General features: G+C 46.6%; 2 protein-coding genes across 4 annotated transcripts in view; both read right to left on the bottom strand.

Annotated features, from left to right (window-relative positions):
* The window catches only part of PDPR (pyruvate dehydrogenase phosphatase regulatory subunit), a 36,722-nt gene extending 34,455 nt beyond the window's left edge, over positions 1-2,267 (bottom strand). Inside the window, exon 1 of one of the 2 annotated variants that reach the window (XM_060253622.1) lies at positions 2,220-2,267. The gene's annotated coding sequence lies outside the window, so the exon portion shown is untranslated. Of the gene's footprint in view, positions 1-2,019; positions 2,080-2,219 lie in introns of those variants that run through there. The other variant, XM_060253621.1, reaches the window with a different exon arrangement.
* Positions 2,268-6,938: 4,671 nt separating this feature from the next.
* GLG1 (golgi glycoprotein 1) overlaps positions 6,939-12,346 on the bottom strand; it is a 91,426-nt gene continuing 86,018 nt past the window's right edge. For both annotated transcript variants that reach the window (XM_060254537.1, XM_060254538.1), the window contains exon 26: positions 6,939-11,209. In XM_060254537.1, coding sequence (XP_060110520.1) covers positions 11,042-11,209 — 168 coding nt within the window. In that variant the 3' untranslated portion in view covers positions 6,939-11,041. The remainder of the gene's footprint in view (positions 11,210-12,346) is intronic.

A 12,346-nucleotide genomic window follows, 5' to 3' on the forward strand; every position in this document is an offset into this window, starting at 1 on the left:
ACATCCCTGGGCAAGAGACCAGAGCTCTGGTGCTATGACCCAGAAGGCCTTCTCCCAGATGCCTAACCTCAGAGGGGGGGCACCCAAAGCAGAGCCTTTGAAGATGACCCTAATGTGTTCATACAGGAGTTCAAAAGGGAGTAGGCAGTCCTTCAGGCATGTTGATCCCAAAGCATACAGCGCTTAAAGGTCAAGTTTAGCAGCTTGAATTGCACCCAGAAACAAACTGGAAGCCATTGTAGATAGGCCAAGACTGCAGCAATAAGGTCCTTATCACCCAACCAGTCAATTTCCAGGCTGCAACATTCCATGCAAGCTGAAGCTGATCAAAGGCATTACTGGCCACAGCTGCCACCTGCTCATCCAGCAGTAAGCCTGGGTCCAAGAATACACCCATACCACAGACCTGTTTCTTAAAGAGAATTGAAACCCCAGCCAGAACTTAAATCCCAGGTCATACCTTCTGCCCAACTGTAGCAGTTCCATCTTGCTGGGATTAAGTTTCAGTACATTAGCCAGCCACCACTCCAAAACTACCTACATGCACTGGTTCAGGGTTTCTACAGCTTCCTTGGGGTCAGAGTTGAGCATTATTTGTGTATTAATGACAACGGAACCCAAATCTCCAGATGATCTCAATCAGTGGTTAAACAGCATAGATAACATGATGGTATCTTGCAGGACCCCACAGGCCTAAGGCCAAGGAGCTGAACAGCAGACTCCCAGCACCACCTTCTGAAACCTACTCTCCAGGGACTAGAACCATTGCAATATGGTGCCTCCCAATCCCAGCCCAAATAGGTGGTCCAGAAGGATACCATGACTGATAATATCAAAAACCCAATGAGAGGTTCAGGAGAATCAACACAGTCACACTGCCTCTATCAATCCCCCAGGAAAGTCATCCAGAGCAACCAAGGCTGTTTCAGTCCCACAACCAGGTCTAAACAGACTGGAAGGTATTCATAAGAATTCTCCAATACTACTTTTCATATAAAGGACCTACCTTGGCTTTTGCAACACACAGGAGAAAAACAAATATGCAAATATTCTAAGTATATACAGAAATCCCTTATACTGAGTAGACACTTTCACTAAATAATGAACTTTCAATCCACTTTCACACACTTTGAAATGGAATTTTGCTGTGTAAAATGGCAAAATCCATTTGCAAATGGTTGCTGGACTGAAACTGCATTGTTTAGCACGTGTGGAGGCACCCAGAGGGTCCTTTCCCCATTTCCATTAACATACTATGGATTCAACACAGGAGTTTCCCAAAACTAGCGTGAGAGACTGAACCCAGGACATCACAAACAATGAATGCCACTCTCCTTTAAAGATCACTGCATACCCTTGAGCCTGTCATTCTCTCTCAGCCAACCTGCCACACAGGGATAACATGAAGAAGAAAATAACTACCAGGTGCACTGGGTGACCTTGAGTCAGTCATAGTGTCTCAGTATATCCTTCCTCACAGGGATGTTTTGAGGATAAAACTGAAGAAGCAGAGAAACCCCATTCTGTTATGAAGCTCACTGGGTGACCTTGGGCCAGTCAATTCTCTCCCAGCCTATAAAAATGTTGAGAAAATAAAACAGAAAGAGCCACATGTACCAACTTAGGGCAGTCTGGGGAGTCTAAAGTTTGGAGAGCAGAAGTGATACAATGCCATACATTCCATCCTCCACAGCTAATGTTCCTCCAGGGAAATTGACCTTTACAGTCTTCACAAGCTACCTGTTTAACTCCAGGCCCCACCTAGAGGTTAGCAGCCTTCTATACCACCCCAAGCTCTTTAGAAAATTAGTAGAAAACAAATGCAGCAGACAGGGAGTCTGGAAGGCAAACTCTACAAGGAAGGCATGAGTAAACTGTGGCATGAGTAAAAGGCATGAGTAAAATGTGGAGCGCCTCACACGACACACCCATTATCTTAAGTGAAAAATAACAACAGCCTGATAAGGCAAGTCAGCATTAACTGCAATGGAGGACAATGACTGGGAAAGGCTGTCTTACCAACTGCAAGCGGGAAGCCCTTCGCCTTAGCGGGAGGTCATATTAGCACCAGTCCACCTTCCATGCTGCTACTTATGTCATTGCCCCACCTTCACCATTCTCATTTGCATTCCTGGCCCCGCCCTAAGAGGTGCTCTCGCCTAAACCCCGACAGCTGGTGTTCATTTCCTGGCCCCGCCTCCCCGTTCTCATTTGCATACCTTGGCCCCGCCCCCGCAGGTAGGGGCTGTTGTTGCGGGCCGGGCACAGCTTAAGAGGAGACTGTGGGCGGGCGCCTCACCTATGCTGGTGCCCCGTAGCCCCCTACCCCCTCCTTCTTCCTTCTCTTCCTGGTTTTCCCGCCCGCGCTTTACGACAAAGGACGCGCGACAACGGCGCGACACGCACCGTATGTCAACTCGTGGCTCAAATAGAGCCCACAGAACCTGCGCACGCGCAGCACCGTAGCCAATCAGCACCAAGGATTTTTGCGCACGCGTACTCGCTAGCCGTCACATCCAAAACGGAGCAAGGGGGTTGACAGAAAAGGCGAAAAAGTTGGGTTCTGGTTGGCGCGAGCACAGGTTTCTTTCCTAAGTGGGGCGTGAGGGCGCTGCATCGATGCTTATTTTGCTAATTGCGTGGCAAATACTTGGCAGCTGCTAGGGAAAGAGTTGCATATTTTCCTAAAAAGCAGTTTTAGCCTCCAGAGAGCGACAAGTAGGAGGTCTTGTTAGAGATCGTCTTCCCCGCTCCTGCTTCGCTGGATCTGCACTTCCCTGCAAGCCCATACCTTGAAAGGGTTGGATCGAAGCTTCGTAGAGCTGCCTGAAGCAGCTTGGAGGGGCGGATGCCTTCAGCTGCAAGAGCACCAGGAGGTGGGCGGAGAGCATTTTTCCTGTAGTGGAAACGCTGGGAGGCGGACTGGCATGGTGAGGGGACAGGTAGCCCTATATTCGACAGCAATTTGCCCTGCATTATTTGGGGGCCGCCGCAACAGTTAAGAGCAGCACAAAAATTAAAATCCTCTTCGACCGTTTTGCTACCCTGTCGAACTCGGAAGTTGCGTCGTAAGAATTCTGTCTGAAAATAGCGATGTAGAAAGTGCTATTAACAGCGTAGTCCTATGCGTGCTTATTCCAAAAGGACATCGTCGTGTATTCTGTATTATTTAGAGCAGGGGTGTCAAACATGCAGTTCGGGGGCCAAATCAGGCCCCGGGAGGGCTCCTATCAGGCCTCCGAGCAATTTGCTGTCACCTGCTTCCTTCTGTATAACAGCTTGCTTTTCAAGACTTGCTCAATTGCACAGGAGCTACAGAGCAACCTCTATTTGCTCCATTGGCTGAGGCTCCTCCCTTGGGGAGGAATAGCTTGCTTTGCCAGGCTCTCTTAATTGCACAGCAGAGCTACTAAGCCAAGCCTCTCTTCCCCCTGTTGGCTAAGGCTCATCCCCCTCCTGGTCCCTTGGTTAAGGAAGGACAGAGCCAGAGCTTCCTTTGCCCAGTTCCCTGGATCCCATGGAAGGTATACAAAGAAAGCACCTTTAAGACCAATGCTAACGTTTTAAGCATGTTTTAATTTTTTAAAAAAATGTATTTGTGTTTGTCTGTGTTCTTTATAAAATTTATATCTCTGCTCAGGCCTTGAATTCAGCAGGAGCTCACAGGAGGACAGCTCCTGAACCTTTCTGAAGGTTTCCCCTCCTCCTCCCCACCTACCTACCTTGTCCATTGAATAGTAGGTGCAGCTGCATAACGATCCCTGGATGAGCTCCACCATCTTATTTTTCTACAAAATGACCCGTCTCTTCTAATTAATCTTAAATAGGTACACACATGGCTCAGCCCAACAAAATCTCATTTATGTCAGATCCTGCCCTCATAACGAGTTCGACACCCCTGATTTAGAGGAATGCATGCATAGGACGACAGCACGCACACTCTCATGATTTAAATGTATAGGTTTAGTTCAATCTGCATATATTTGGGTATGAACACATTACAACATAAAAGTATTCGATTTTTAGTTGAAGTTTATGTAGCACAGTACGTCAAAATTGTGAGAAGTGCCTCTGGGTTTGTTTTAATTACTGCCTTTACCTTGCTGCACCATTACTCGTGTAGGTAATGACCTCTACCCCCACAGTCAAATCAACACCATGTCAAAACAGATAGCAGTGCCAAGAAAAGTGGCTGAGAAATGTTATCTTGCACCAATTAAGGATGTACGTGTTTATTTGGGCTCCACAGATGTTATGGATGGAACTCCTACGGAAATAAAAATTGAACACCATACTGTTCAGAGGCCACAAGTTTGCTTCATGCAAGACGTAGGTCGAGTCATCAGTAGACTCAGTACTGGCTGTTATCTCAAATCTGCAACACATTTGTCTAGTGACTGAACCTTTGATCTTCAGGGCACTGTTAAGAAATCTACCTGTTATGTACAATGTTTACGTGTTTGTCCTGACCATATTCACATTGTAAGTGATGTAAGAATCAGTGTTCAGTCAATGTACCGTGGCAGAAGCTGGTTATCTTGTTAACAACTTAAGTACATCACAAACAGCTGTGCTGTCAGTGATACAACAGCAAGTCATCTGAAACTGACTTGACAGTGATCTAAAAGGTGAATATTTGATGGTCTTAATTAAATCTCATTCATGTTTGGTTGCCTGATTAAACCTGCAAATGGCAAGAGCAGGAAATTAGTAGATCAGAGGCCACAAGGAATAGAGACAGAGCATCTTCACACACAGAGACGAAGCCAGGACTTTTTTTGAGCAGGGATACACAGGAACGCAGTTCTGGTTGGCTTGGCATCAGGGGGTGTGGCCAAGTATGCAAATACTTCCTACTGGGCTTTTCCTACAAAAGTCCTGTGTGAAACAATGGTGAGGGGGTATGGCTTAATATACAAATGAGTTCCTGTTGGGCTTTTTCTACAAAACAAGCCCTGGACAAAGCTACTACTGACCAGGTGGAAGAGTGCCTGACCAAGGAAGCATTCATGTGTGCAGAGACTCAGGGTGAGCAAGCTGACATCGTCTGTATTGAAAGTATATTGCTTTAGCAGAGTGTCCAGCCTGTTTCTTATCTCCCCAGCACAACAGGTGCAACTTCAAAATTAAATAGAAACAAAGCAAAATTAATGGGCTGGGCGCTCTGCTAAAGGACCCAGGCAAGCCTACAGGTTGAGTTCCTTCAGGAGTGGGGTTAACGCAAATGCTTGTTTTTCTGCTGTAATAAGCTGAAGGCTTGGGATGCAAGAAGCCTCAAGATAACTATATTGCTTGAGAGTAAATTCAGCTGCTCTGGCTGACCGCCAGGAGTCTTTGTTTTGCCTGTGTTCCTTACAATTTGTACACTGCCAAATTCTTTGTTTTGTCTGTTTTAACCCTAATTGTTGTAAATAAAACTTTTTATATATAATTTGATTGTGTCCTATAGACTGGCAAACCATTTAACCCTACAGGACCATAAGTTCCCTCATTGATAGTAGTGATTTAGATTGTCCTCTGTTCTCCCTTCCCCCCCCCCACAGGTTTGAGGGTGCATAGCACCAAACCCCCTCAACCTTGTGACAGGCACTCTTTCCATAATGGCTGGTCTACTGAGGAATGCCTGTGTGCGTGCACACCCACCCAGTGGAAGGGGCACACACACAGTCCCTACATCTCTATTCAAGCATACTGGGCTTCACATATGTCACACACCCAGTGTTGCCGGGAAAGAACAGTTGTGCTAGGTAACGCGTCTTCCAGAGACCATTACTGGTCTTGTTTTAGAAAGCCTGTTTTCCAAACACAATGAGGGTGGGGGGAGGGCCACAATGTCACAGGCAGGCTGTCCATTAGTTTGGCAGCAAGTTGTTCTTTTAGGCTGCCCCTTTTCAAGTTGAGTCAATTTGTTTTTCAACACCTGGGCCAGGGATCTAGTCAAATGGACTTTTGGAGAACAGCATTTTCTCCAGCCTTCCTGGGTTTCCCCCACTCCTCCACCTGCAGGGATGGTCTTGGGTCAGCCATAGCTCTGAGTTGTCCTTGAAAGGGCAGCTTCTGTGAGAGCCCTCTCAGCCCCACCCACCTCACAGGGTGTCTGTTGTGGGGGAGGAAGGTAAAGGAGATTGTAAGATGCTTTGAGACTCTTGAATGAAAGGTGGGATATAAATCCAATATCGTCATCTTCTAATCTAGGTAGCCCAGGCTAGTCTGGTCAGATCTCAAGCTAAGCAGGGTCAGCCCTGGCTAGTATTTGGATGGGAGACTACCAAGGGAGACTACATAGAAGCAAGCAACAGGCAAACCATCTCTAACTGTTGCCTTAAAAACACCATGGGTTAACAAGTCAAGCTGTGAGCTGATGGCAAAACAACAACAAATCTTCCCCAGAGTTAATAAGTGTTGGGGGAAAAAATGTAAGCAGTTGTGGGGGGTTTTGCTTCACCTTTATTTGGCATTGTTTCCTGGATGTATATTATGGCCCCATTTCCTCTAAATTGTGGAGTGCAGTTTACTAAATCCTGTAACTTTTGGAATATTCATGTTACTGAATGTATTAATACTGTTTATTTCATTTGTATGTAAGTGTGTCATCTGATTTTACGGCATTAGCCTTAACTTTGGAATCTGTCTTCAGTCTCAGCGAGAAAGGCAAATGAAAAATGAAGTGAATGAAGAAAAGCAGGCTACCCCAAGCCAGCTACAGCACTTCCCACCCCCAGCAATGCAGTATGTTCAAGTGTCATGGATGGTAACAGTTCCCAGCAGAATACGGTCCATTAAAAAAAAAAAAAGTCTGCACAAGAGGATAACCATACAAATGCCCAGCACAAACATCCCCGAACTACAGGTTCAACTTCAGGCAGATTCAAATGGACCTTTGCAGAGTGCAGTGGAGGAAGATTCTCAGGTGATGGAGAGACAAGCAAACAAGTAAAAACCTGCAGCCTCTTTTTTTATTAAATTCTCCCATTTCATCTGTACAGAAAAAATGCACATTATGTTCAGATTCTCAGTTAACAATTCAAAAATTACACAGCATGGACATGTAAAAACAAGAACGGCCAAGAGTATTATACATAGAAAGGGGAAACAATTTACAAAAAAAAAAATCTTGTTAGTGTTACATTTTTTAAAGAAGTCAGCCAACATTTCCTGTGTGATCAACCACTGACTCTTCCCATAGGGCTTGTTTTGCATGCTGAAGGAGGGGCATTGAACAGAACCCCTAGATACCATCCTGAGATTGATCTGTGCACCTACAGGCCTCTTTCCTCAAACACAAGAATGTCAGTGTAGGCCATAATCATTTCCCATCAGCAGCCACCACAATTATGAGTTCCAAAAAAATTGTAACGGGAGGGGAAATGCACCCTGCCTGTGATGTGTGCACAGCAGACTGTACCAGCTGCAGGTCGGTCCTCTCCAGATATATGCATTTGCCAACGGCGAGTATCAAGCATGTGGAATTCACACCCACAACTGACACAGGAGCTGTTGATTTTCCTGCCAGTTGTGATTAGTCCGGACAGTCTAGCAGGAGAAACATGAGTGGCAGAGCAGAGACCAGTCTAAATGGGGCCGGTAGTATTCTACCTAAAGATAATTTCAAACCCCTCCCTTTATGTCTGGTGCTAGACATACTCTAGAAGAATTCTTTATACACAGACGTCTACTTGGCCCCATTTGTATAAAAGAGAAGCAACATGTCTCAACTTTGTGTCTACCCAGTCAGCTGTTGCATATATCTCTTTTTTTGTGTGTGAGATAAAGAAAACACCCAAGGCAACCCACTTCTAAGTGCCGCTGTGTGTGTTTTTAAGGAAAGGCAGCCTCTATACAGAAACTCTGCACATACATCCCATTTCTCATGCCTCTGCCAATCAGTGCCTGGTCCCCTCTGTTCCAAGGATTTTCCCCATCCACAGGGTTCATTCCTTTCCTCTGAAAGGAGAAGGGTCAGCACGACAACTGTAGCAATTGATATAATACCACAAAGGCCAGTGTATAGATGGAAAACCTTAAAAGGATTTTTTTTTTAAAAGAAGAGAGCATGCAGACCATTTCTCATATGGGCCTTGGCTAAACAGAACAGAATGCAGCCCCTTTCCACCTTTCTCAAATGCCAGCACTTCTCCATCCTGCATCCTCTTGGTGAAACCAAATGCTAAGCCTGTGATGTCATGCATTTTTTAGAAATAATAAGCCTCAGGGCAAAGGGGAATACTTAGCTCTCAGAAGGGTCAGCCCCTCTGCCTTCTGCGCTGACAAGGAATGTTTGAGGAATAAGAACAGAGTCCAAAACTGCATGGGAGCTGAGACTTCAGGAATTAGGTGCCTGAGGCCTGCTGTACATTAACTGTAAGAGCCTCTTTCACATCTTTGTAAAATAGGCACATGGAGTGTACTGACTTCCTATAATGGCTTGAGGGGTCTACCTCTTCTCAGGCACTGTTCACACAACCACTGACCCGCCTCCTCTTGGCCTTTTGCGTTTCAGAAGCATTACTGTATGCTCAAAGCTGAAATGAAGCAAGATGGCTCAGGAAATAAACACCACTTCTTCTAAGCAACATCTGATCTTTTCTACGGATCGAACACTCTAATCAGGACTGAGGGTAGTGGGTTGGGGGAGGCAACCATAGCAGCCTGAAGAGAAACTTTCTTGTGCGTTACACTTTAGAACACTCGGCTGGTGAATATGGGTCCTACTCACCCTTAGAAGCACAATTCCAAGAGCACCAAGCATCAAGGCCAGTGAAAGGTCCTCCCCCCCCTTATCATCTTGGAGGGAATTGAGTTCTGCCCACATCTATTCTTTAGCTCCCACCACGCTTGCAATGGCTCCAACAACCCTGCCATTTATCTTCTACACTCCCTTCCTCGTTCAGGCTTTTCAGGTCAGCTTAGGAGCAGCTGCTGCCCTTCCACACACACCCATCCCCAATTCTGGATGGTAAGAGGTGCAACCATGATTGTTGCTACAATTAGAGTCCCCAAAACTCAAGGCCGGTATCTCAGGAGAAGATTCTCAATCCAGTTAGCTGACAGATCAACAAAACATTAAAGGTGACTTTTTTCCCCCTTGGGAGACTAGAGACTTTGGAAAGCACTAACTGGGGAGCCATGGCACGTACCCCATTTTTTCAGTCCCACCTCTCAGAGGATCAATGACTCCAGAAGTAGGAGAGGGGTGGTGGAGGTGAAAATTCATCCAGTGGCTGTGGTACACAGAAGCCTTCAGCATTTACACGAAGGGGCAGGTCCAGCGAGCCTGCTTCCCCAATCATATCCCCTCGAATCTGGAGGCCTGAAACAGTGAGTGGTCATCAGAAAACCCGCACAAGCTTTTTTTCCATAGAGTAGACCTTGCATTGTTCTCTCTCCAGCAGGATGAAAAAAAGCTTTGCAAAAATGTTTAAATACGCTGTACCCTCCCCTCTCCCCCACCACACAGCGTTTCAAGGGGAAGAAGAAAAAAAATTCACAGTATTGGTTACGCATGACAAGTCTATCCACACCGTGATGCGGCAAAGTTAGGCCCCTCTGCTTTTGTAGAATTAGTGGAGAACTACGTTTCCCTAGCTACATTGGGGGAGGGGGAGGGGGACCCACAGATCCTGCGCACAACTGCTTGCCTGTGGCAGAGAGCCCAAGCCCACAATTTAACACTCCACCATATACACAGGCTACTGTATCTAGCAGGTTAACAGATACCCCTACTGTACATACCCTAAAGGTCTGTGCAACTGCCGCCATGCTTCGTCTTCATGCTCCTCCCCAATTAACAGACTACAGATGACACCTACCACCTATGGAGGGGGCTGAAAGCTACTGGAAGCATCGCTTCAAGTGACTACGCCTCTTCTTTTCAGCTGAGTGAGAGAACAGCCCTCTCTCTCTCCTCCCCAGACCTGTGTGTCCCCCCTCCCTCTGTTGATCTCACTTAATACTCTTTACTACTTCTCATGACACTGTGGATCCCTTTGGCTGCACTCTGGAGAGCAGGAAAACCTCAGTCTCCAGTTGTTAATGCTGTTCCTGAACCCTGGGAGGGATCCATAAGTGACAACAATGTCCTGCAAACAGCCATGCCGGGAGGACGGGGGGTGCAAAGTGTTCCCTAGCTGCGGCCCATCCTATTTGACACTCCCCAGAGTGTCAAATATTTCAGTTTTCCTCCTGGGAATGTCCACTTGCTTACCCAACTGCACACATTACCCCCAAGGCTTATCCAACAGCTTGTTTTAGGGTGTGATGCAGTTTCACAAGGGGTATCTTCAAGACTACTGGAGTTGCTTTAACTCTGGTCAATATATATATGTATATATATATATTTTTTTTAATTTAGCCCAAAGATGGGGAAAAGATGAAAGGCATTGCCTTTTGGCAAAAACTGCAGGATTGGGGGAGCCATAAAAAAGCAAAACAAACGCAACAGAACACAGGAACAAAAGCAGAAGATCAGTAGAGATGACAGACCTCTGGAGGCAACTTTTTGATTCTGCACTGGAGGTGCTTGATCTCCAAGTGAACCAGATGTCCAAAGCAAGGCCAGCTGTGAGTGGTGGGTGATGCCCCTTCTCCCTTCAGTCCTCCTGCCCAGCCACGGAGCACAAATGATTTCCCCCACCAAGACCCACTGCTAAACGCTATGCCTGTAACAGATTTTTAAAAATTACTTTAAAAACCTCTTAAGCTGCAGGTTGCGCCAGTCTGGTTTGGAGTGCAAGGGCAGTTTCAACAGTGAGAGAGAGAGAGAGAGAGAAAAGAAAGACTTGTCTACAGGCAGGCAAACAACAGTCGCTAATGATGGGTAACGAAGCTGCTGGCTGGGCTGTCACGGCTGCACGTGCCAACTCGTTCCGAGGTTGGAGATGCCATGGACGAGATGGGAAAACTCAGCTGACACGTGCCGCTTGTTCTAATTCACTTGTACTCTCCGAAGAGGGGTGAGGTGGGTAGGGAGACTATACAAAGGAGGGCTGTACAAACCGGGCAGGCCTGCCTTCCTTCCTCCCTTTTGCTAGCAAGGCAGACTCTACCTGTCCTTCAGCTCTCGTGTCACTCGTTTCGTGATGCGCCCACACATCAGACCGACCAGGAAGAGGATGCAGATGCCCATACTGATGACGGACAGGATGTAGTTTTTCGAGGGAGAGGCAAACACTTGCAGGGCAAGGTCGGAAAAGCCTTCCGCTGGGGCAACCTGGGGGTGGGGCGAGAGAAGAGAAGCTAAATCCGTGCAAAAGAGCAGCTCCATTTCAAGCTAGGCAAAACAAAGCCAGAAAATAACAGCTACACATGGCCTTGATGGCCAAAATCTGGACTAAAAATATACAGAAATGAATCCCTTTTGACAATATCACCAATTGGAAGTCTGCGAGAAACTGAATGGGAAAGAGGGGCAAGTTTTAAGTAATGGAAGGTCTGCTCTGCTGCCCTCTCCAAAACAGCAATGAGCTGCACGGTCAGGTAAGTCTTTGCCTGCTTACCTACCCCTGTCCACAGCTACTGTTCAGAAAGCTGCTCTTTGAGCCTTAGAAGGTATTTTTCACCTCACCTTCCTCTTATACCATAGGAGAGAGCTGGGATGTGAATGTCACGATTCACAATACTCTAATTTATCTCCTGGGATACTGGAAGCTGTCAAGGGCTCTATCCCATTTGCAGCTTAAAATAGTATTGGGGAGTGGGAGAGGAGAAAAGGAGTGAGTCATAAGGGCTAATGGAAGGGCTTCTGATCCCAAGTTGTTTGAAGCCTCGTCAGTCCAACATTAAAATTCAAAAAGCCAAGAGCACTATCAATGTAACACCTTTTATTAGGCCTAATGACTCACAAGTGTGCAAGCTTTCAGGTTCCCCAGAATGCTTCAATATGCCAGACTGCTACAAAACGCACACAAAAATTATTTTTCAGGTCATGATTTTAAAGATCCAGGCCAGCATATGATGGATCTTTTGGCAGGTAAAGAAGGACAGGTTTCTTACCTGTAACTGATGATCTTCGAGTGGTCATCTGTGCAATCACACATATGGGTATTCCTCCGGAATGGCCCTGACCTCGGAGAGTTCAAAGCAATCTTGATCGTAGATCTGGCGTGCCTCCCCCTCGTCCCGGGGCGGAGCCACCGTTTGCGCATGCGTGGACGAGGGGGGAGGCGTCTAGCCACTCAGTTTCTTCCCGCCACCGGACAGGTGGAAGACGTGCTAGATGAGTGTCCAGCAGCGGGGAAGGCTGGGTGGGTCTGTGTGATTGCACAGATGACCACTCGAAGATCATCAGTTACAGGTAAGAAACCTGTCCATCTTCTTCGTGGTCTCTGTGCATTCACACATATGGGTG

The sequence above is a fragment of the Heteronotia binoei genome, chromosome 14, assembly GCF_032191835.1.
Source record: "Heteronotia binoei isolate CCM8104 ecotype False Entrance Well chromosome 14, APGP_CSIRO_Hbin_v1, whole genome shotgun sequence".
Taxonomy (NCBI): Eukaryota; Metazoa; Chordata; class Lepidosauria; order Squamata; family Gekkonidae; genus Heteronotia; species Heteronotia binoei.